At 43.5% G+C, this 26,430-nt stretch overlaps 1 protein-coding gene across 1 annotated transcript in view; it reads left to right on the top strand.

Moving 5' to 3' along the window:
• Positions 1-22,884: 22,884 nt before the first annotated feature.
• Positions 22,885-26,430, top strand: part of MAP1B (microtubule associated protein 1B) — a 66,396-nt gene continuing 62,850 nt past the window's right edge. Inside the window, exon 1 of the mRNA XM_053409131.1 lies at positions 22,885-23,371. Coding sequence (XP_053265106.1) covers positions 23,194-23,371 — 178 coding nt within the window. The 5' untranslated portion in view covers positions 22,885-23,193. The remainder of the gene's footprint in view (positions 23,372-26,430) is intronic.

The raw sequence follows: 26,430 nt of genomic DNA, 5'->3' as shown, positions 1-26,430 counted from the left end.
CTGAAGGCAAGGCTGGCTGATAGCTCTTGAGGGCAATAATAGAATGTGAAAGTTTGCCTTGGAAGCCATCAGCCTCCTGCAATGTCCAGATCAAAAACCTTCAGAATTGAAAGGGAAGTTTAGGAGCACTTTTGCAGTGTGTGTGTCTCTGTGTGTCTTTGTAAAGGGTACCATCTGTCAACGTAAAACTAAGAAAAGCCCACCATATTGTTTTATTATTACAAATATATATATAGATGCAATATAGTTACTGGGAAAGTATAAGCACATGCAATAGTGTGCATAGAAAAAATAATGAGCCATTTTCAATCTTGTATGTGATTAACGTGTGGAAAGCTTTATCATGAATAAACCAATTATATACAAACTAATTCTCAGTAAGAGTTAAAAAGTTATTTTAAATGTCCTTGGAGTACAGCATAAATATTATATATCATCTTTGTTCCAGCAATGCATAGAAGTGCTAACCCAAATCAAATCTTTTAATGTAACAGAAGTGTAGGGCCAGAGGTTATGTTGAAACTGTATATTTCAATGCTTTATTTTAAAAAGGCTCCCATCTTACTTTAAATATATGTTGTGCTCTTCCTTTCATTTGTTTTCTGAAATAATTAAACTTAGCTGAGAAGACTTCCTTCCCAGAATGTCTTATGCCATTGATCTATGCCTAATGACTTAGAATACTTCTAGTTAGCAACAATATCTAGTCTAGCTGCAGCCAGTATTATTTATTTCAAACATTTCTTGCTTGCACTTTAATACAAGTGCAATTTTGGAGAGGATTACTCCTAAAACAATTTAAAATACATAACACAATCACAAAAAATAGCAGATAAATTGCAACCAGCCAACTAAAAATAAATTGCAATGGGGTTCCTTTTCAATACCTATCTGAAAAGTCAGCGCTTATAGCATGCCGGTGTTACTATAGAGACAGTACCCTATATGTGAAACATATTTTATGGCATGTAGCAGTTTGCAGGAGTAAATTCTGAAATGTGCGTTCTCTGAGACAGCTTTATAATTGGTAGAGCTAAGCTGGAAGGAATACATTTCCACGAGGGCACAGTCTTCACAGGCTCTCTGTTGTATCTCTTTGCCTTGAAGGAGCTGTTTTTTATCTGTTCCTGGGCCTTACATGCAGTATGGTGCACTCCTGTGCATGTTTATTTGGATGCACATCCCACTAAGTTCAATGGGACTTGTTCCTGACTAACTGCATATATATAGGATTTTGTATGTTTATATTCTGCATCTTGGGTGGCGCTGTGGGTTAAACCACAGAGCCTAGGACCTGCCGATCAGAAGGTCGCTGGTTCGAATCCCCGCGATGGGGTGAGCTCCCATTGTTTGGTCCCAGCTCCTGCCAATCTAGCAGTTCGAAAGCACATTAAAGTGCGAGTAGATAAATAGGTACCGCTCCGGAGGGGAGGTAAATGGCATTTCTGTGAGCTGCTCTGGTTTGCTAGAAGCGGCTTAGTCATGCTGGCCACATGACCCAGAAGCTGTATGCCGGCTCCCTCGGCCAATAAAGCGAGATGAGCGCTGCAACCCCAGAGTCGGCCACAACTGGACCTAATGGTCAGGGGTCCCTTTACCCTTTACATTTAATCTGCATCTTAAAGCAGAGACATCACCTTGCCAACAAAGGTGCGTATCATTAAAGCTATGGTTTTCCCAGTAGTGATGTATGGAAGTGAGAGCTAGACCATAAAGAAGGCTGATCGCTGAAGAATTGATGCTTTTGAATTATGGTGCTGGAGGAGACTCTTGAGAGTCCCATGGACTGCAAGAAGATCAAACCCAAATCAGCCCTGAGTGCTCACTGGAAGGACAGATTGTGAAACTGAGGCTCCAATACTCTGGCCACCTCATGAGAAGAGAAGACTCCCTGGAAAAGACCCTGATGTTGGGAAAGCTTGAGGGCACAAGGAGAAGGGGACGACAGAGGACGAGATGGCTGGACAGTGTTCGCGAAGCTACAAACATGAGTCTGACCAAACTGTTAGAGGCAGTGAAAGACAGGAGTGCCTGGCGTGCTCTGGTCCATGGGGTCACAAAGAGTCGGACACGACTAAACGATTAAACAACAACAACAATTCTGCATCTTCCATCAAAGTCAGCTCCTCAGAGTGGATTACCCTCAAGATCCTATTGATTGCATACATTAATAAATCTCAAATAATTGCAGCCTCCATTGAATGACCTGAAAAGGAGGATCCATGCACGATGAGCTGCATCTGGCAAAATTCACTCTTCTACACAGCTGATATGTATGAAGGAGTTTTGTCCTGCTTAGCATCTGGTCACCCATGTAAGGAAATTGCTCTACTCCGCTTTTGCTATGACTGCCAATCTAGGTAGGCCAGCCATGCAAGAGGCTCTCAGGCAAGCTGCCATTACACTTATATTGCTCTAAGTGGAAGTGAAACACAAGGATGTCACCCTTCTCTCACCCGAGCCCAATGTAGCTTGCTGTTCTCTGCCAAATCCCATCTGATGCACACATAGCATGAAGGGGAATATCCTTTTGAGTTTGGCCCGAATGCACACAAGAACCTCAGCAGCCAAACTGAAGAGAGTTTACTAAACACAGGGTTTCAGAGAGGGCAAGCACAAGTGAAGAGGCAGAAGGATGCTTAAATTTTCTAAAAGGTTGTGTTTATTTTAGTAGCTAAGCTACTCACAAAAGTCTAGGGCCATCTTCAAGCAGAAGCAATACAGCATCTTGAATAGTCAGAGATCAAGGGACCAGGGAATACTAGCATTTATAGAGACTCTTGACTCAGGTGGGTTCTGGTTGACAGGTGGCTATGGCCAGCCAATCCCAGGAGTTTCATTGTACATAGCCTGGAATGGCTGATTCTTGGGAAGCTGTTTACTAGTGTGATTGGGCTGGTTCACAAAAGTCCTTCTCAGGCATTTGATAAAGACTGCAGTAAATGTAAGGTGGCAGTGGGTTCCAGTGTGCTAACTCTGCCCTCCATCACTGTTCCCATTACCCTCTAACTTGTAAAAAATGGTGCTATAAACCTAATTTATCACGGGCACAATCCAGGGCATCTCAAGGCATGCTTAATTTCCATTGAAGCCAGTGTATGAACAAACCTGCTTATCCATCCTATTAATTTAACCGGTATTTATATATCTCCATAGTGCATTCATAAATTTATACCCCTGATATCTGGCTTATACTGGGTAAATGCTCTCAAGATGGTAATGGTAAAAATCCCTGTTTCAAACATTTAATAAAAACAAATTATTAAGCAGTTAGAAACGAAGGACCTCCTTTTCAGGCACGGTTGGCAAATAATATTAGCACTAAGCAAAAGGGCCAAGTGAAGCCAATCAAACCTGCTGTTATATTGTATTAGTTCCCTTTTTTATTATTATGACTCAGTAATTCTAAAAATGATTTTGCTTGGTGTGTTTTTTTTATAAGATATTTATTTGTTTTTGCTTCCTGTTGTAGATGCAGAGTTAATGATCTCAGATATATCCAATATAATTGGTCACAGAATCATTATATCTGAGTTAATTATCGTTCTGCCTCTTGGCAGTTTATCGTCAATAACCAACAAGAATAAATCACTGTTAATCCTAAGGTGGATTTGCTTATGTGAAAAGAGTTATGAAAATACATTTAACCTTTAAGATGCTGTTAGTGTCTGCATATAATTGGTGAAATACTTAAGCGCTAATGGGCACCTTGGGTTCAGTCATCCGTCAAAGAAGTTCATCAGTCAAGGATTCCTCAGCGTATCTTGCAGCATATACAAGCTGAAACAAAACCACCACCCAACCCCCACTTTGAGGCATCGCAGGTGTACAGCACTCACAATGCAGCCAATACATTAACACAGCTTGCCGGAATTCTGATGTAATGGATTTTGCTGTCGCAGCTCTCTTTTTCTTCCAACATGCTTTACAGGCCAGCAGGTAGACGCAGGAAACAGGGTAGCAAGAGTGATTATCAGCAGCTTTACAACTGAAGCATTGCTTCTGTTTACAACTGAAACTCTGCTCCTCCACACATATCCAACAGAGACTTAACACTAGTAGAAAGCACTTACGTTCCGACAAAGTTGGGGCACCTGATTCTGCAGCTCCAGTGACCTATCTCTCACTATTCTGTCAGGTCCCCCAATCCTGAGGAGCAGCTGGAAGGCAACAGGGGCTGCAGTGGGTAGGGGGATCAGTAACACTCGGTGCAAGCAGAAGTGTTTGCTACAAAGCCACCACTGGATAAGAAGTTCACTTCAAATTGTGAAGTGTAAATACATCAGAAATCACGGGTGTACACATATTACTTCTACTATGGGGTGGGGTGGGGACAAGCCATGGAGGACTGGGTGTGCAATGGGGAACCCAAATGGCCATGAAGGGAGGGAGTTAACTGAGGGGATATACTCTGCTTTGTTGCTCCTGGGCCTTTGCTCCATCTCTCCTAGGCAGGGTGAGACCTGAGTCCCAATTTGCCTTTGCTTTAGCATGCCTTGCTCTAAGGTATGGGGAACTGGCAAAGGATGATAAATCCGCTCCACTTCCAAGTGGGGAGGAGTTGCGGTGGGCCGCGTGAGCTAGGGCCATGACACGACCCCGACGGGAAGACCAGGGGGAGCTTGAGTTGGTATGCATTGACAGGGCTCCTCCATCCGGTGGTTTACCCTTACCGGACTTCCTGCGCATCGGGCAGGAGTCAGATATAGTCAGGTCCAATCAAGGCCTAAGCCAATACCGCTCACATTCTGTAATTCAATAAAGTTGTGGCCAAATTTGCCCAATAACATAAACCTAATATTCGTGTCCTTGTGTGTGTTATTTCCCAACGAGGGGGTGGCTGCGGGGTCTTGACACGCAATGTGTGAAAATGTCCCTGTCTGCCACTGCGATGATGGTAGAAAATGAGCAGGAAGTTTGATTCTCTACATTGTTGGGTCTAGAACCAGTTGTGCTGTGATACATCAGTAATGTGACCCTTTACCCCTTGAGAATCCGGTCATAATTCTTTCAATCGTCATTTTAGCTATACTGATCCAGAATAGATATATTTAATTACAATGGTGTGAAGTGGTGCTTTGGCATAGCAGCGACGGCAAGTGTTCTAGCATTAAAAAGTTGAACCTTTTTACACTTCTGCTCCTAAGATCATAATATCACTCAGTATTTCTTTAACTCTGCCTCCGTTAACTCCAAAAAAGCCTGCTTCCTCTGCCTGCTAGCACTGTCAATTATCCTGCCATGACCTTGGCAGTTAAATGCTGTTGGCTGGAGGCTGTGTGTGCTGCTGTTGGTTTGATATGGCATGAAAATGCTGAGAAAAGTTCACAAGGTCAGAAAGGAGGAATGGTTTCCCCTGAGATCATCCTGCTTCCTCTTCTCTTGGACTCCCATCTGCACCCCGGCATTCTGCACAGTGATATTTTTCTAGAAAAAGAGGTGCCGGAACTCACCATGAACACCTCTTTCATTCTCTTAGAACAGCAATGGCATCCACCTTAGTTCTGGCGAGTTCTGGCTGGAAAAAAAGCCCCAATTCTGAAAGAGAGGAAGGGAGAATGATGTCCCTTTCTATTGGTTTGCATCAACCCATTTTTATTCTATATTTCTTTTGCAAACCACCTATATACATGGGATGATGATTTGGTACAAGTCAGCCACTAAAAGGTAAAGGTAAAGGGACCCCTGACCATTAGGTCCAGTCGTGGCCGACTCTGGGGTTGCAGCGCTCATCTCGCTTTATTGGCCAAGGGAGCTGGCATACAGCTTCTGGGTCATGTGGCCAGCATGACTAGGCGGCTTCTGGTGAACCAGAGCAGTGCACGGAAACGCCGTTTACCTTCCTGCTGGAGTGGTACTTGCACTTTAACGTGCTTTGGAACTGCTAGGTTGACAGGAGCGGGGACCGAGCAACGGCAGCTTACCCCGTGGTGGGGATTCGAACCGCCGACCTTCTGATCGGCAAGTCCTAGGCTCTGTGGTTTAACCCACAGCGCCACCCGCGTCACAAGTCACAAGTCAGCCACTACCTGTCCTTTAATTCAGCAGCAGCAACACCTTGCATTGAACTGATATTAAGGGTCACACAAGTGGAAAAGTATGTGAGTGTATATGCTTTTCTTGGGCTGGCTTAGCCTTAGTGAGTGATTGGTCTCAGAGAGTGTTCAGACAAGCAGTTTGGATTGCAAGGTATATAGACTGTACAATGAATACCACTGGTCTAGGAAAGGTGGCGAGTGGCTGCAGCTACTCTAATCCTTTAGACCACTGCAGACAGTCCATTCCCCCCTGATCATTGACATCAGCTATATTTAATGAGCTGGAACAATAGCAGGTCAATGCAATATATAAATACACTGTTGGAGGAATGCCAAATGCCTAGGGTTATTGAATACTAGTACTGTCTGTATATGGATGCAATCAGAAATCTAAAGGAAAAGCAGTCATCTTACCTTCCCCAACACTGTCACATCACTTCCCAGAACAGAAATTATTTTGACCTGCATCTTGAACTGCTTGTAAATCTAAGTGGGCAAAAATAAGTGTTTATTGTATGAAAATACATTTGTTGACATCTAGGAACCTCGGTTTGCAGAAAGCCTAAATTACTTCCAGCATTTTGGAAGGTGGATACTTTGGCTGCAAGAAACCTATTATGTAGAACCAGACTATGAATGTAAATAAATGTATAAATTCTTTTGGAGGTTGGTGCTTTTCTTCTTGGCAGGAGCTAGCAAGTGGTTCTGCCTTGCAGAACATGGCCACTGGATTCCAAATATGTAATCTTCATCCCTTTACTGTCTTCCTAAAGGGGGGAAATGCACACTTTTAAACAGGCATCAGATATAGAAAAAGGCACTTCAGATTAGGTTTTGAACCAATTAAAACTACTCTAGCTACTATTTCATACAGGACAAAGGGTAATTTGACACATCAATTTGATTGACTCTAAAAGCAAAACAGACAAGGAAAATCTATAAGTTTCTCACAGTGTTCAGTCTGCTAGGAAACACTTAATTGAATAGCATGATGATTAAAGAGCTAAGTATGAATGGCTTCCCTTACCTGCTGTAGAACAGTTAAACTCTTTGCTTCTCTTGTATTACAAAATGCACACGCTTTGGTCAAGAGAAGTGCCAACATTAATATACAGTACAATACGCATTTCTGTCCATAGTCTTCCCCTGCCAGTCATTCAAAAACAACATGGAAGAAAAGGGAGAGAAAAAGAAGGAAGCAGCAGCAGTTGCCACATTTTCAGCTTGATGGTTAAAACAGAAAACTTTAAATACATACATTGCTAATAAGGGACTTATTTATGGGAGGGTCCTAGGGACTGACCTGTGACCCACATGGGCATGAGTTACCTTACTCAGCAGGATACATAAATATGAGAGCTGGAGGCGCTATCAGTGCTGTCAGGCAGAACTCAGACTAGACCAGGAGGTCTTGAGAGGGTGCTACGCATCAGCCAGTTCCAAGGGGTATCATTCATTGTGTCTAAGCGTTCTTTGGCAGCAGATGGAACATTATAATGAACCAGTCTGGAATGTGTTTTATTCTAGCTGGGTTTAAGAACTTGGTAGTTTGCCTTGTCTAGTCTAAGTACGGTATATTGTGCATGCTAATGTCTAATGCTTTCCTAAAACACACAGCCTTCACCCAACAAGTAACTGCTTGTTGCTCTCAAATCCAAAAGAACCACTGCCTTTGGCAAGCAAAATATTTGGCATAAGAGATTCCAATACATGATCCAAAATCTAGAGCCTTGTGATTAGAAGGATCTAGAGGACAGTTAAGCAGATATTTCTTCCTGGAGCACTTTGGTAATTCCATGAATGCAATTAATATTAATTAATCTTTTTTTGTATTTATATACTGCTCACATGCCAAAATTGCTTCTAAGCAGTTTAGAAGTATAAAATCAGTTATAAAATCCATACATAATTAAAATACACAATAAAATAATTCTATCAAAACATTTTAAAAGCCCACATACAATATAACAGGACTACTGAGTTTGGCCAAAATTTGTCAAATGTTTTATCTGACTGACTATTGTCTCTGTTCTTCCAGGCCCCCATCACAAACCATTATGCTGTAGTTTGCTTTTAGTCTTCATTACATTCCTTATAATGGCAAGAAGTAAGTCAGTACTCAGCAGCACCTTGGGACTAATGGCTAGAAGAGGTTAACTGCCTTTGGCTCTGCTTATAGCTATCAACTCCTCCCAGTCCATCATTAATCCACAACCTTACCCTTGATCATTATTCTCAAAATCAATACCAGACTCATCATTAAGCAGATGAGTACTAGGCAAGGTGGCTAGAAGACGATGGCTGTGGAGCTGGAAAGTAAATTAGGTTGTTCTCTCTTGGTAGTGAAATAATTTCTCCAGTTGGTTTGCAGAAATTGGTTTTGCAGCATACGTACATGATCTGGAATTTTGACTTTGAACACACACACACACACACACACACACACACACACACACCATTGACACTTATTAATTGGTATTGTTATCAATCTTTCAGAATGTGAGTAAACTCAATAAATGGCCTAAATATATAATAATGGATTTTGCATCATGTTCATAGACATCATTCCATTATGTGGCGTATGGAATAAAAATATTAATGCAATCCATTTCCTAACCATCAAATGTGGTACTGGGGATATTGCGAAAAGCCACTATGCAACACAATAAGAACATATAAATGTCTTCAGAAATAAATTAAATTAAATGACTGTATTGTTAATACAGAAGTCATATTGATCCTGTGAGGAACTTCAGTGCATTCTTCTATACAGCAGTGACAGTTGATGGAAGTTCATATAATCTAATCATTATTTCTTATTATTATTTAGCAATAACATATTAATCACCTTTCTAGTCAATACAGGAGGTGACATGCTCCCTATAGAAACATTAGCTACTAAAAATAAAATAAAATGATATGATGCAATATTTTTAGCAGCCTTCTTCAACCTGATACCCTCCAGATATTTTAGATGACAATTCCCATAATCTCTAACCATAGACTCTGCTGGCTGGAGGAACTGGGGTCCAACAACAGCAGGCTGGGGAAGGCTGCTTTAAAGCAGCAACAATAGAGAATCTTTGCAAAAGTAAGTGGCCACCTATAGAAACTCATTTAAAGCATAGTGTAGTGTAACAAATAAAAATGAGCAAGCTACAAAAAGTTGGTCAATTAAACTATGATCAGGAATATATCAGTGGATTTGCCAGCCTTTTCATTTGCATTCTCAGAGGTTTCTTTAGTACTATTATTCATGGTTATCATTCACCATCACTTAAAATAGTTATTTTGTAATTCTAGGCATTTGGAAGTGCTTCAGTTTCTCAGATTCTATGGCCCAGTAGGACCATAGAACTGGAAGGGACCATGAGGGTTCAACCCCCTGCAATGCAGGAATATTTTTGCCCAATGGGGGGCTCAAACCCACAACCCTGAGATTAAAAGTCTTATGGTCTACCAACTGAGCTATCCTGCAGGCTAGAGCATTTTAAGCCAATATTAAAACCAATGGAAAATCCTGTTGGTCAAAGCTAAAGCATCCATTGTACAAACAGGACCCAGAAAATTAGCTGATGGTGCTGTGACTTGCACCTAGGATCAATGCCCGTCTGTCTGACTCGTGGGTGCATTGACTGTGATCTGCAGGATTCTCTCTTGATTCTTTTATTGTCATAATCAGAGGGTGAACAATTCTGCCTTCAGTTTATTCGTATTGACTTCTGAATCACACAGAACTTAACTTAGCTGTCAAGCTTTGTCAAAGGCTCAAGTGAATTGGTTGAACATGGCACTTGGGTGGTGAAGCACAGGGAGTTTTACTTTTTAAATGGAGGCAAGTTAATCTGGTAACTACCTGGAAAAAATCCAGAATGTCTCTTTTAAAGGGGAAAGCTTCACTTTTGACTGGTCTACTTAAGGTCAAACATCAAGTCAAGAGGTCTGAAGGCTCCGTGCTGTCCTGTGAAGCACACTGTCCATATTATCAGATGGACAAGCAATCACATCCAATATGTCTGGTCACTCTTTCAGAATTCCTACTCTGGTGGGTGACCTTCAGAAGTTCCTCCTCAAGGGACTGGAGTTCAGTTTTGTTCAGATCAGTGTACCTGATCCTGGAACGTCTCCTGGGCAGCAGTGACTTCACTGATTTGCAGAGACAGACTCCGGATGACATGTTTGGGCTCTGGGGTACAATTCAGCTGAGATGTTGCTCTCACATAAAGAATTCCATTCACTGCTATAATCATGGGCTGACTGGTAAACGTTTGGAGCTGGGGATTGGCTAATTTCTGGGAAGAAAAGCACTGAGTGTCTGAGGCTGAGGAGCTGGGGGGTTGTTAAGATAGCAAAGACTGAGGGAAAGACCCGGGTCATGCATAAGAAAGGAAATTATGAGGCAAATAGAAGCTAAGTTGAAAGCCTGGGGCCAGATTCCACTCTGCCTTTACAAATAAATTATTCTACTTCTAAGAACAAGCAGGTCTATTGCTACATGCAAAATAATATTAAAAATGCTGCTAATTCTTGCATATATATGGTGTATATCTTCATGTCCCCAGGGTAGCTAACAGAAATGTAATAAAACAACACATGATAATTTTTTTTAGCAAAAATAGGTAAAAGACAAAACAAACCCCAAGGCTGCAATCATGTACATATGTACCTATGAGTAGGTCCCAGTTAGCTTATCACGAAACATACATGGTATAGCACTATTAAACAGAAACTGTTGCCACTTACTATGTTCAAAAAGATTAAACGAGGTACAGTTCCCACCAAAATTGGCAAAATAAAATTATGCATGTGCCACCCAAGACTCTATTTGCACATATTGATGTATATTTGACCCATGCTCATGTTGGGATACTGCCAGGGAGATAAAATCCATCTGAGCCCCCAAGCTCGGTGCCGGGCGATCCATCGACCTCCCTTAGTCATGCAGTATCTAGCAATTATAGCGACACGAAGCCTCAAGAAAAGATAGCCACATTCTTGGACTTGTGCACACTCTATCAGCAGAATTCACACAACAGAAGTTGCACAGCATGAGAGCAGAACATGCATATTTACAGTTTATTAGGCGTTGGTCAGAACAAAGAAATCATGACCGTCTGCTCCGACTGCTCAGGCAAAACAGCCAAAAACGAAACGAACTTACAACATAAACATCCTGTGAGACAGGAACTTACGCAGGCTGTTATACAAACATCCTGCTCCCTTTTAAGGTGGAACGGAAATATCCTAACATCCTCCCCCTTTCCGTGTAACCTGTAGTACCTGTGGTTCAACCCAATTGCAACCTTTGTGCGTAAACCTTCAGTTGTTCTCTGTTAACAACCTTAGACAACAGATCAGCAGGAATTTCATTTCCTGGCATGTAGGACACCTGAATGAGTCCTTTCTGAATACACTCTCTTGCACGATGTAGCTTAATCTGCAAGTACTTGGTCCTTTGCTTGCAACTCTCTGAGTTCAGCAAAGCCAAACAAGATCTATTGTCTTGATACACTTGTATAGGACATTTCACAGAAACCCCAATGTCCTTAAACAGTTGCATCAACCATTCACAATCCATGAGTGAAAATGACAGAGCATTGAGTTCTGCTTCACAGGAACTTAGGCTAACTGTTGTCTGCTTTTTGCACAACCAGTCAAACAGGCAGTGGTTGTACATGTAGCATACTCCAGAAGTGCTTGTACCATCCGTGGTGTCACTTCCAAAACTTGCATCTGCAAAGATTTCAAGACCTCCAGTCTTCTGACTGGTGAACCTCAGCCTGTAGTGCATAGTCCCTTTCAAATACCGGGCTATGCGCTTCAGAGCTTTCCAATCCTGAACAGTAGGATTGTTAGCATGTCTGCTCAGCAGGTTAGTGCTTACAGCAATGTCAGGTCTTGAACATCTAGCAATGAAATTCAACTTGCCTAGAATGCATCTGTACAGCGTTGTGTCAGAAAACGCTTCAGCAGTACTATCTACCTGGTAACCTGTCACCATCGGTGTGTCTGCTGGGTTTGCATCAACCAAATTCAACCTGGTTAATACATCAGCAATTTTCTGTGTTTGGTGTACCAGAAAATTACCTGCTTGGTCCCTCTCCACCTGCAGAGAAAGATAGTTGGATACCTCACCAAGATCCTTCATGTCAAAGTGCTCCTTCAGCTGAGCTAGGGTGCTTTGGTAGAAAGCCTGATTCTTCCAAAACATCAGAAGATCATCAACAAAACATAAACAATACAGTTTGTTTTGCCCCTCCTCCTTGACAAACACACATGGATCAGCTTTGCCCTGGTGAAAACCTAGAGAAAGCAATGTTTCAGTGAGTTTTGTGTTCCAACACCTGGCACTCTGCTTGAGACCATACAAGGATTTCCGCAGTTTACAGACCATTCCCTTCTGTATCTGCATTCCATCAGGTGGAAGCATGTACAGCTCCTCCCCCAAAATCCCGTACAAAAAAGCTGTATTAATGTCATGATGGGAAACATGCAGTTTCTCCTCCGCAGCGATCTTGAGCATCAGCCGAATGCTCTCATATTTGACCGTGGGTGAGTAGGTCTCGTGGTAATCCTGCCCTGGTACCTGTGAAAAACCTCTGGCAACCAATCTGGCTTTGTGTCTGACAACCTTGCCATTCTGGTCTGTCTTGGCCTTGAAGACCCATTTGCTGCCAACCAGTCTCATTCCTGGGACTACCGGTACCAGCTCCCAAGTTTGGTTCCTGTTCAAGGAATCAACTTCAGCCTTCATGGCTTTAAGCCAAGGCTCAGCATCTTTAGAGGTTAACTCCTGGACCTCTTTGAAGCTTGAAGGTTCCCACACCTTCTCTGAGCTACTAAGAACAGCAGTTGCCATCTTAGCAAACTCATCAGCAAATCTCTTTGGAGGTTTGCCTTTGGTCGCCCTTTCAGACCTGCGAACCAGACGCAAGTCTTCTGGACTCATCTCCTCCTTCTTAGGAGAAAAGTGACCAATGGTGAACAGTGGTTCTTCCAGTTCATTGTCAGACTCATCAGATGGTCTGACTGAGGCCTTTGCGCTCTTGTAGTCTGCTGTGTCATCACTGTCACTGACAGCAGCAGCAGCGCCGCCCACTGAACTGGAATCCGAACTCTGATCATCATCATCATCATCATCATCATCAGTTTCCTCAGCTTTCTCAGCATGATCTGCTTTCTTCACATCACCTTCTTCTTCCTCTGGGTAACTCTGGAAAATTCCCACATTTTCCCCCCACTTAGGATTGTACTCAACACTCCTTGTGAACTTTATGGATTTAGAGTTAGTCATCCATACCCTGTATGCACCTTTTTCGTACCCCATGAACAAACCATGTGCCCCACGCTTCCCAAGCTTGTTGCTTTGTGGGGTGTGTACCCACATGTCAGAACCAAAGATTCTCAAGTGCTTGGTGTTAGGTTTCTTACCAAACATTTTCTCATAGGGAGTGCAGCCAATAGGTGATGACAGTCTGCGATTAAAACTGTAAACAAAATTCGAGAGAGCCTCCCCCCAAAACTTCTCAGGGAGGTTGGCATCATGCAACAAGGTTTTTATTCCTTGCAGCAACGTTTGATTTGCTCTCTCCGCAAGCCCATTCATCCATGGCGATCTAGGCGTTGACAAGTCATGCTGGATTCCCTTCTCAGTCAGGAAAGCTTCAAACTGCTGAGAAGTGAACTCCCCGCCCCGATCAGTAAACAGACAGCCAATACGTTTACCGTGAGCATTCTCCAACCAAGCACAGAATGCCTTGAACTTAGGAAATGCTTGCGATTTCTGCTCGAGCATAAACACATGAATGTACCTGGAAAAAGAATCAATTAGAACCATGAAGTACCTTGCTCCTCCCAAAGAGGGCTCTAGAGGACCTACCAGGTCTGCATGAACTAGCTGGTAGGGTTTGGAAGCCTGCCTGCTAGACTCCTTGCCTTTTGGAGCAACCTTCACCTTGTTCTCTGCACAAGATACACATTTCATGTGATATTTACAAGGTTTGATGTCCAAACCTTCAACCAACTCAGGCATCTTGGCTAGCGCTTGCCAAGAGAGGTGACAAAATCTGCGATGTGCATCGTGAATGCATCCTGCATGAAGAACCTTGTTAGTTTGTGCAACACAACAAGTATCAGCATTAGACACAGCAACATCATCATAAGTTAGACTGAACAAACCATCCACCAACTTTGCATGCCACATGTCCTCTTTGCCTTTTCTGATGACACAGACAGTCCTCTTGAAGGAAATCTCAAAACCACGCCTAGTCAGCTGTGGTACACTAATCAAATTGTCCGCAGCTCCTGGAACAAAAAGTACATTGCTAATGGTCGTATTCAGACTTGCAAGTTTCACAGTTCCAACTCCTGTAGCTTGCAAAGTCCTTCCATCAGCCAGCTGGACCTCTCCATCTTGAGGTGTGAAGGAGATAAACAGATGGCGGTCTTTGCTGAGATGGCGCGTGCAACCTGAGTCAATTACAAACCTGGCCTTGGCCTTGTTTCCCACCGGCGTGGGCTTTTGCAGCTTGCCTTTAGCCTTTGGTGAAGCTGTGCCAGCAAACATAGCCTTGTTTTCCACTGGCGTGGGCTTTTGCAGCTTGCCTTTAGCCTTTGGTGAAGCTGTGCCAGCAAACATAGCCGTGTTTTCCACTGGCGAGGGCTTTTGCAACTTGCCCCCCTGCTCCTGGCCATCAGACGTGCCTTTAGCCTTTGGTGGAGCTGTGCCAGCAAACATAGCCTTGTTTTCCACTGGCGTGGGCTGTTGCAACTTGCCCCCCTGCTCCTGGCCACCTGCAAGCATCTTGCTCTGTTTACATTTGGTCTTCCGGCCTCTGCATAGGCTCTGACCTTGGTTCTCACGAGAAACAGAGCTCTCAGCTGCCGACTCCTTGGCTCCCCCTGGAGGCTGGAATGCTGCCTGGGATGATATCACAGTCAGCTCCCCCTGCAGCTTGCAACCGGTGCCCTCGGCATCCGTGCATTCACTCGCATTCTGGGAAACAGCCAGGACCTCCGATGCAGTCAAACTCTGGGCTGGGATGACTGGCAGATGGGCTATCTTCAAAGCATTCCACATCTGACGTGCAGTCGTGTTGCCAGCTAGCGTAGCAATTTCCTCCAGAGAGACGGACAAGCCTATTACGTCTATGGCTCTCGAATTCTGAGCCTCCCATCTCCCTGTCAGAGGAACTGGAGGGGCTTCTGAGACAGTATGCCAGACTCCAAACTGACGCAGCAAACTCTCACACCATTTAGCCCAGGTCTCATAATTGTCCCGATTTAATTTTGGGCACTCAGCAGCTTCAGAGGCTTGGAAAAACTCCATTCCACCTCTTAACGCCAGCCGTGAGTCTTCTTCACTTCAGAGACTCGTTATCTTGGCACCCATAAATCACGAAGCCTGCTTGGCTCGGTTCCCAGGCCAATTAGGCCAGCCGGACATCAAAGAGGCTGCCGCGGCAACAGAAAAGCCTCTGCTTTCGCTTTTCCCACACATACCTCAGCAGACTGTCGCAGTCTTACTCTCCTGCAAGTGCCGTGAATCTGGGCCCGAAACCTGTTGTTGGGATACTGCCAGGGAGATAAAATCCATCTGAGCCCCCAAGCTCGGTGCCGGGCGATCCATCGACCTCCCTTAGTCATGCAGTATCTAGCAATTATAGCGACACGAAGCCTCAAGAAAAGATAGCCACATTCTTGGACTTGTGCACACTCTATCAGCAGAATTCACACAACAGAAGTTGCACAGCATGAGAGCAGAACATGCATATTTACAGTTTATTAGGCGTTGGTCAGAACAAAGAAATCATGACCGTCTGCTCCGACTGCTCAGGCAAAACAGCCAAAAACGAAACGAACTTACAACATAAACATCCTGTGAGACAGGAACTTACGCAGGCTGTTATACAAACATCCTGCTCCCTTTTAAGGTGGAACGGAAATATCCTAACAGCTCATATATGTGAACTGGTTCCTGGTCACCACATTCTGTTTCTTGCTATATAGTTTCTTCCCATAACTTCATTCCACACACACTTTTTCCTATGGCTTACCTTCCCACCCCCTGTCACTTTGAAGCATCATTGCAACAATATTTATTTTTCTGTGGAAGGACTCACGTAGATTTCTTTTTTAAAAAATCCAACCAGTGCAGACATGTCTTGAAAAAACGTGTGGTAAGTTTCAAAAGATGTCATATAAAAATGCAAAGAATTCACTTGCAGGATAACTGGAGGGAGAGAAGGAGAAAGAGAGAGAGATTGACAAGCTATCAAACATTCAGGTATGCAGTTGGTTGCAATAGGTCCTAAAGAAGTAAAATAGGTAGAAAACATTTTGCATACTGCAAATCTGGCACTTCAAAAACAAACAAACAAACAAACAAACAAACAAACAAACCTCACAACATCTCTGCAGCTCCAATCTAAACTGCTGGACAAAATTCCAAGAGGCCAGACTAAGATCATGCAATTTCCCCCTGCCACACAAGATCAGCAGCCTTGAAAGGGTGTCCAGGTAGAACAGAAGCAGGCATCATCAGACAGTGATTTTCAGAGACTATTCCCAAGTATTATATTACTGTTAAAGTCACCTTTCCATTGCATGTTTCTTTTAAAAGATTAATGAGTGGTTCTCTAACTTTGGGGAAGGAGGACTTGTCTACTGTAGGGACCTGGGAGTGAGGGAAGCAGAAATCATGTTTCTGGGAATGATCAGATCCTGAGAGAGATAGCAGTTTTCGGTCAGACTAGCCAAAACATGATTGGATTAATAGGATTTCCCTCAGCAATAGACCTTCACTGAGCCATACTTGAGGTGAGATAGCTGCAGTTTTACTGCATATTTCACTTGAACCCGTGACCATGAGTTTAAGAGCCTCATGCTCTACCCACTGAGCTATGGAGGTGGAATAAAACTTGAAACAAACTTATAGCAAACAGGTTAACAAGTTGCTCAGGAATAGGAAAATGACAACTTTGAAAATGATTGAGACCAAGCCATGCCAATAAAAAAGAGAAGAGGTTGCATTAAGAACTCGTTTGCACTACAGGGTATTGTTGGATAAGGATATTCATAACTGTGATGCTCGTTGGGATATTTATAAATTTGATATTTATAAATATTTATAAATTTGATATTTGTTTTGTTTTTGCTACTCTTTTTTTCTTTAAGTTCTTATCAATATATATATATATATATATATATATATATATATATATATATATAATATTTATATATATATAATATATATATTTATATATATATATAAAATATATCCTCTACAGCAGTTTACAGGATGACCTCATTTTTTAGGCAAATGACTTCCCTTTTTTATTTAGAAAAATACATATATATCATTATTCTTTTTTTAAAAAAAAATCAGTTTACAACAGTATGTACATAAAACCACGAAAAAAAGACATTTTTTCCCCTAATCGGAAATCAGCTAAGTATTCTGGAAATATATATATTTAATTTCCTTGCATTTTCTCTACTAGATCAGTTTTTCCTAGTTGCAATCCACATGTTCTGGCAGTTGTCCAAAGCAATAATATGACATTTAATAAGCAAAGTATCAAATTAACCAAAGAAAAAAGGGAGGGGGGAGGAAAAGGAAAACCAGAAATGGGAGCATAAAGGAATCTCAGATTCCTGACATCTTGATAACACAATTCCAAAGACCAAGTAATAGATCTGGCAGGAAATAAATGAAGGAAAATGAAGCCAAATCAAATGCACACTAATTATTGAAATTTGTTTAATACCCATATGTGCAGGAAGCAAGAATCCAAAACAGCCCAGACCTAGGTAAAATTCGTTGTAAGAATGGCAGAGTTTAGCAAGACTTTCTTCTAGTTAGTGGACTTAGAACTTGCAGCCTTCAAACTTTATATTGGAAACTAGAAATCCATTGTAAAATAAATGGATTAATATTTCAGTCCAAGGTGACAACTTTAAACCACAGAGGTTTTTTTCAAATAGAAGATGCTCCAGCAAGGAGCCCATGTTTCTTTTTAACTGCCAGAGCTGACTTCTGCGGCAATTTGCAGCTCACGTGAAGCATGTGAAGAAAATCTAAGCAAGGGTCAGTGCAGACTGAGTAATATTTTCTGGGCACAGGATCAACACTTAAGAAGCTCCTGGGTCAAAAGTAGATGCCTTATCTATAGATAGATAGATAGATAGATAGACAGACAGATAGTATGGAATATATAATCAACTACTGATGAGTACAATGTGAGTTAGACAGCATGCCCTTGTCTGGAGTGGAACATGTAATTCTGGACTGCCTCTTACTTAGACACCCAGTCCTAAAAGTATGCTAGCAAAAGGAGTTGCAAGAGGAAAAGGAATGGCATGCACACTCATGCAAACAAACACACAAAGCACATGTTCTGAGAAGAATGTAGTGCATATAAATCAGACTTCCGCTAATGTCCATCCACATTAGTGGGCATAGGTTTCCTCCTTTGTACAGGGTTGCAATGCACCATACCCAATTTATTCACACAATCCCTTCACTTTCCCCCTTTCTATGCAGCCTCTCCCTTTTTTTTTTTGCGCTTCACATTTACAGTCTAAACAACTGGTATGTTTTCAGTGTTACAACTGGACCCTCTGGGAACACTCAAATATCATCACATCGCCAGTGTAGCTTCTGCCCCTTGCATACTCCAGTTAATCATAAGCACAGGGTCGGTATATTTTTGAGGGCATTTTCACAAGTGGCTTTAAGGGTGACTTCTCTCATGATGGCTGTGCAATTACATGCTGGAAACTCATAGAACTTTTGGTTGAAGGCCCAACTGGAAGGTGGGTTTACTTTTGCTTGATGTGCTTGTTTGGTCCTCTGTGAACGAACATGCTGTCTTCTGAGCACACCTGCCTGGGCCCTTGCTATGATGGAGCCACTTCCAAGTGGCTTTGGCAATCTCTGCAAGAGGACTGGTGTTTTGTTTGCTTAAAAATGTGTACCACAGATACCTGATTCGTACCTGGGATGCTTAGCCACCCAAAATCTTCCCAGTGGTCTAAATTTTAGGTCCACGTTCCTGTGTTTAGAAGCTCTGCTCATAAGGAAATCCCTGAATTATCTAGTGTCCCCCCCCCCAAAAAAAATGTGAATTAGAGGTGAAATGATAGAGGTTCATAAAATTATATGTGGCATGGAAAAAGTGGATAGAGAACAGCTTTTCTCCTTGTCTCATAGAACTAGAATTCATGGACATCCAATGAAGCTGAATGTTGGAAGATTTAGGATAGGTAAAGGTCCATATAGTTAAAGCTATGGTTTTCCCAGTAGTGATGTATGGAAGTGAGAGCTGGACCATAAAGAAGGCTGATCGCCAAAGAATTGATGCTTTTGAATTATGGTGCTGGAGGAGACTCTTGAGAGTCCCATGGACTGCAAGAAGATCAAACCTATCCATTCTTAAGGAAATCAGCCCTGAGTGCTCACTGGAAGGACAGATTGTGATAGATAGATATCATTTATTACGGCCATAGGCCCATACAGGACAGATTGTGAAGCTGAGGCTCCAATACTTTGGCCACCTCATGAGAAGATAAGACTCCCTGGAAAAGACCCTGATGTTGGGAAAGATGGAGGGCACAAGGAGAAGGAGACGACAGAGGACGAGATGGTTGGATAGTGTTCTCGAAGCTACCAACATGAGTTTGACCAAACTGCGGGAGGCAGTGGAAGACAGGAGTGCCTGGCGTGCTCTGGTCCATGGGGTCACAAAGAGCTGGACACGACTAAACAACAACAATACATTTTAAAAAATGGCAGCCCCGTGGTCTGGTTCCACATCAACTTGGTAACATTTGGAAGCTTTAAACATAAGGTAAACTGTGATTATATTGTTACTTCGGTGCTTGTGCTGCACATTGTATCTCTAGCTGTTGTACATAATCAATTAGAAGGCATAAAAGTGCAACAAACTAACAAACCTCACTGTGAACCTTAAACACCCAACCCAAGCATAAAACTCAAAAAGCTCAAAAAAATCGACACAATGAAAAGCAATACAAATGATAAAAACGGCTAGAAATCACTGGAGCTAAAACTGTATCACAGGAACTAAAATATTTTTAAAGGTCTGGCAATCATATAAGGTTGCACTTGTAGACACAGCATTGCAGAGCAATCAGAGACAACATTTTACCAGAGATAAATTTTATAAGGACTAGTCTCTCTTCATTTATTTCATTTATTTCTCACCAGAAAAACCTAGAACACCTTCTATCCACTTTTTTTAAAAAAAGAGGTATCCTGAAATTTATCTCAATACTCCTGATTTTATTTATTTAAATATTTCACTGACTGTCTCCAACCTTTAAAGAAGGTTGTCAGTGACAAGTCCTCTGTTGTAATCAATACTATATGTTTGGCATTTATATTGTATAATGAGAAAGCATGGTTCACCCATGTATTTTTCCCTTCTAATGTGATATTGGACAAGTTTGATTATTTTATATTGGTTTGTTTGCTCTAATGTCCTGTTTATCATTGCATTGTGCAATAAACTTACATTTTTAATATATTAGAAAATTTACATTCCATTGCAAGGCAGTTTATAGCATAAAATCAATACAGTACAAAAGAAAACAAACCACCCAAATACTACAGATATCTGATATCTCTAATAGAGCCAGTACTAAAAAATCAAAGCTTGAGAATGTTGTCATGAATAGGTATGTTTCAACCAGCTGGTTGAACACCATTACCATAAGGTAATATCTAGGGAAAGGCTATTGCACAGTATTTCCCATCAGACAAATCTCTGATGGGTGCAGTATGACTAACGGAGCTTCCTCTGATGATCTCAGTGAATAGTCTGGATTGTAAAGAAGAAGGTAATCACTCAGATTGACTGGACCTTAGCAGCAGAACCTTATACTTGACTTGGTAGCAAATAGGCAGCCAGTGAAACTCCTCTAGTACACAAATGCTATAAATGTGCGGTAGGATGTACCACTGAGCATCCTGACCACTGTGTTTTGCACTAGCAGCAGTTTCTGAACCAACCTTAAGAGGAGCCTCACACAGAGTTCACTGAAGCAATCCAGTCTAGAGGTTACTAATGTATGGGTCAAGCTGTCTTTGTCCAGGAAAGGGCATGGCCGGCATACCAGCTGAAACTCATAGATGTAGGTAAAAGTTAATTGTTCATTTATTTACTATATTTGTATGATGTTCCATACCATGAAGTTATCTCGATGCCTTATAATAATATGTATAAACAATTGAAATATATAGTAAAACAAAACTATTTTTTTAAAAAGGGAGGGATGAAATTTACATAAATTCAGCAAAGCAGAACTTGCTGCCCATCCCCCCATTAGAAACATATTTTAAACAGAGAGGCTTGGAATATCTCGGTTACTTAATAGGTTTGAGGAAACACCCGGTGCCCAAAAGATGTTGCCAAGCAAACCTCCTTGTAGAGGCTATTACTGGTATGTAACCAGGATGCCACTACTGAAAAGTCCCTCTCCCAGTTGGTTAAATGAAGAAGCACCTCTTTTTGTTTAAACCAGAGGTTTCCAAAATGGGGTTCATGGACCACAAGTGGCCATTCAGGATTTTTGTGGGAAACCTGCACCATTTCAATTCTATAGCATGCTACGGAATTCAAATTGCAATACAATAGAATTAAATATTAAAAAATAAAAGAAACAATAAATATAAGTATCTGAAGGTATCTGAAGAAATGTACATGCACACGAAAGCTCATACCAATAATAAGCTTAGTTGGTATCTAAGGTGTTACTGGAAGGAATTTTTTTAATAAATACACAACGAATGACTATTTGGCACAGACAGGGGCCAAAACCATTAAGTGTTCCATCAAGACCCTCTGCAATTTCCCAGTGGCCTGTGGCGAGGGTGGAGTCAGGAATATTTCGCCAGTCAGCTTTGTTGAATGATGCCTGTTGAATGATGCTCTAGCGCAGGGGTAGGCAACCTAAGGCCCGGGGGCCAGATGCGGCCCAATTGGCTTCTAAATTTGGCCCGCGGATGGTCCATGAATCTGCGTGCTTTTACATGAGTAGAATGTGTCCTTTTATTTAAAATGCACCTCTGGGTTATTTGTGGGGCCTGCCTGGTGTTTTTACATGAGTAGAAAGTGTGCTTTTATTTAAAATGCATCTCTGGGTTATTTGTGGGGCATAGGAATTCATTCATCCCCCCCCCCAAATATAGTCCGGCCCCCCACAAGGTCTGAGGGACAGTGGACCAGCCCACGGCTGAAAAACTTTGCTGACCCCTGCTCTAGCATCACCAAAGAGGGAGGGAAAAGAACATACACCTCTAGCCACTTTCTCCACAGTGCAAATGTAACGTCCCTGGGTTACAAAGGAAAACCAAAACAGCCTGCCACCTGGTACATCCAACACCACGTGCCTGACCTTAGGCACCCTCTTCCCCGACCTATTCTCTTCGGGGTCCGCTAAGGAGAAAAGGCTCTCCTGCTGGCTTGGCCTTCCCTTCCCCTGGCTGCGGGGCGTGTTGGTCTCCATCGCCTCCGCGCGCGCTCCAAGCCTCCTTGGACACTTCGGAGCAAACAAATGCACCGGCTCGGGTCGAAAGTGACGGGCAGGTTCACCTTGGGACCCTGGAGCCCGAGGGCTGGGCCCGCCAAGGCCGGGCCTCCTTTGCCCCCCGGTCTACTCGCCCGGGCATTGTTCGCCCACCTCGTCCTTTCTGCTTCCGGAGGCAGCGATGGGAATGATTTGCTGCAGATGACATCAGCTGCCTGGGCTGGATGCTGGCGAAGCAGCAGCAGCAAGCGAGGAAGGCAGCGCGCGTGGCTGTGGCGGGTCCCCTCCTCCTCCTCCTCCTCCGCCGACGCCTCCCTCCTCCTCCTCCTCCTCGCCAGGTCCCAGCCCCGCACTGTCTCGGTATAAAAGCGCCGCCGCCTCCCCGCCCTCCCTCACTCGCCCGGCTGCCTGGAGCGCGGTGGTGCCTCTGGAGCGCGCGGTTTTGTGGCTGTTTTTTTCCCGCCCCTCGCGAGGGAAGGAGGGAGGGAGGGAGGCGCCTCTTTGGAACTAAAAGCCTTTTCGTCCCGCCGCCTCTCCTCTCTCGTCGCCGCTGCCTGAGGGGAGAAAAGGCGAGGAGGAGGAGGAGGAGAGGGGCTTTGCCAGGATGGCGACGGTGGTGCTGGAAGCGGAGACGGAGCCGTCTTGTAGCCTCCCCAACGCGGTGCCCCCCTCGCCCAGCCTGTCGCACCGCTTTCTCGACAGCAAATTCTACCTCCTGGTCGTTATAGGCGAGCTGGTCACCGAGGAGCATCTGAGGAGAGCCATAGGCAATATCGAGCGAGGTAAGGCGCCGCCGCCAGGCAGCCCTCCTCCCTCCCTCCCTCCCTCTCCCTCAGGAGCCAGGCGAAGAGATACTTCAGCTGCCGCCCTCCGTCTCTCTCTCTCTCTCTCTCTCCAGGGGCGGCCAGTCGGGTGGGGTGGGGAGCGAAAGGGCTGGAGAGGCGACCTACAGGTTGCGTGGCGCGAAAAGTCCCGGCTCCCGCAGCGAGAGGAGGTTTCTGCGCCATCGCAGCCCCTGACTGTGCAGCTAACCTTGGCGCAGCCGCCTCCCCGTCGGAGCTGCTGCTCATTGTGGTCTGAGGTTGAAAACGGTGCGGGGTTTCACTGGGCTGACTTCATGGTCCAGACAGAGAGAAGGTCGAGAAAGGGAACATTGATGCAACCACTCCCTCCCCTCTCCCCCACCCCTGTGTGTGTGTGTGTGTGTGTGGTGGGAGGGGGCCAGGAGGCTCCTCCGTCTAGAACTGCGGCTCTAGAGTTGGCAGCGATCTCCATCAGCCTCGGTTTCCTACCCAGCCTCCGTTTCAGACTCTTCTTGGAGTTGCATTGCGCATGGAATGAAAGAAGCTGCAGCTGGAATCGCGGAAGGGTGTGTTTTCTCCACTGGCTGGCTGCAGTTCTTGGGTGGAGGTGGCGCGCGCGGGGAGGGGGGGTGGCGAGATGGAAGAAATGGCTCCCTTATAATTAATGGCTTTGTTTTTAACCATAGCTGACTTTGACAGCAAACCGACAAAACAACAACCCTGAAACACAGTCAGAGAAAAGTTGATTCCCCACCACCACCACCGCCTTCTCTGTCGTGGTTGGGGAAGCTTGTACAACATATGCACTCATCAAACAAGAGTCTCTAAATCGGCTCCGGTATTGCAGAACGTGTAAGAAGGAGGCATTGCAGGAATCCAGTGGGGATTTCTTTCTTGGGCAGGTGGGTGGGTGTCCAAGGTTGTGTGAATCCCTCTCTGATAGCACTTGATAGCAGTGCCTTGAGATGCTCATGGCTCTTGAGAATCCTGCAGCAGCAACAGAGTAGGGGGGAGACAGGCTCTTTGATCCCCCCCCTCCAAAGATCTGCAATTCTGGCTTTTTGCATTTAGCTGTGCTAACTGGCACAAGGAAGGTGGGAAGGGGATATCACCCCCTCCTCCCATCCTCTGAAAGCAGTTGATCTTGAGTTTGCGCCACTTTTTCCTTCTGTGAGTCATTCCGCCTTCTCGCTCCCAGCATTGTCATTAGACACCCTCCCCAACTAGCTGGGCAGAGCAGAGGTCGTTCAGGTCTTTTGCAGAGCCAGCAACAGTCCCTCCTTTGCTTTCTCTTTCTCGCCTCTTGGTGCTGCTGCTGGGGAGTCTGCCCAGAGATACCGGCTTGTGGGCGTGGTGCAGTCCGCAGTGCGGTCCCTATGGCAGCCCATAGCGGACAAAGGGCGTTTACACAGTCAAGGAGAAAAAGAAAAATGCATTAAATAAGCATCGGAAAGTAGACAGGTTTTGCTGCCTGCAAATTGAAGCCAAAAAGATTTGGAGATCTCTTGTGCTGCAAAAGGTGCAGTTCCTGACAAGAGACGCTGCTGCATCTTCCTTTGTTTCTAACTTTAAGCCATAAGTATTCTGGGGTTTGTTTCAGGAACCTTAGAACAAAACTGAGACTTCAGAAAGACTTTTCCCCAAGAAAAACAACAGTAACAATAAAGGACAGAAGCTCTGGTTATAAAATATTGAGCACTTTTCCTGTTAAATCTTGTCATTGCCCAGCTCCAGACATTGCCCAGCTATAGAACTGTATTGTTAACTTTTATTTTATAAAAGTCACATTGGAATACTAGCCGAAACAAGTGGATTTCTTATAGGTGATCTTAAATATAATGCTCTGCATTGTGTCATTCTGGGGGATGCAGTTGTGCACTGCAAATGGGATAAATGATACACAAGTGTTAAAAGGCAGTATTCATAGGTTTCATACAAGTCCTTAGTAATATTAAGTTTTTGAGCAAATGCATTTCATTTTTAGTGGGTTTTTGCTTTATCTGGGAGAGAACAAGGGATTTCAGGAATCTGCCATTTTCAAAGAACCCTTAGGCAGTGCCTTGATTACATTCTTGCTATATAGGTGTGGTTCAGCAGATGGAGGGCTCCAGTTGGTTCCTATTGTTGCTTCACTCCCTACAAGTGGTTCGAATCCATAATTTCTTTGTGCATCTTTTCTCAAATCCACATTGTAGTGAAGATGGGGCTGCCTTCATTGGTGGCTATTTTTATAAATTGACCTGCTTTATCTGACACTTGCTCAGAACGAAAGTCTTTGTTTTAGACTGCTCTGGTTATTTTATTTTTAGCTTTATCTGAAGTTTTAGCTTAAGCCCGAACTAGCTGTTACTTACTTAAAGTTATTAATAATTGATATAGTAAATGGATGTGTGTTGTGCTCTCAAGGCATCTGACGCCAACTTGCTCACATTCCCCCAGAAGAAATAAGTTCTGTTCCTGCACCATTCCCCCCCCCCACTTGCTTTATTGTTTGGTTGTAGCTCCTTAGAAACAATGCCTACTTTCAAAAAGCTGGATTAGAAATTGAGAGCAATACATGCTATTTTTAGAAATCCAGGGTCTCTCTTATTAATGATTTTATGCTGAACCTGGTTTGGGGAAGAATGCAGATTTTTCTTTTTCTGTGGAGCTTGATTATATAGTTAATGAGTGGATATATTAAGTTCTTACTTGAAGTCTGCATTCCCAACAAGGGCCTCAGTATTTCAGGTAACTTACCTGTGCTCTCAGTTTTGTGCCTTGGGCACCACCCTTGAAGATGCTGGATTAATGAGATTAATGAGACTCACTGCAGAGAAATCTGAGAAGACTTCATGTACTGATGACTTATTAAAGGTTTATCCTGAATTATCTGGAGGATGAAGATTTGGTTTTTGTTCTAAATATTGTCAAGAGGGACTTTGTCCAGCATAATTTAATGATCTCCATAAGCTATTTGTTTTAATTCACTGGCTATCCTTTTTCAATATGTAAAAGACTGACTCTAGGATCTGTACGAAACTCAAGATTTGTGGGTG

Source organism: Podarcis raffonei, chromosome 11, assembly GCF_027172205.1.
Source record: "Podarcis raffonei isolate rPodRaf1 chromosome 11, rPodRaf1.pri, whole genome shotgun sequence".
Lineage (NCBI taxonomy): Eukaryota > Metazoa > Chordata > Lepidosauria > Squamata > Lacertidae > Podarcis > Podarcis raffonei.
This window is presented reverse-complemented; position numbering and strand designations above follow the sequence as displayed.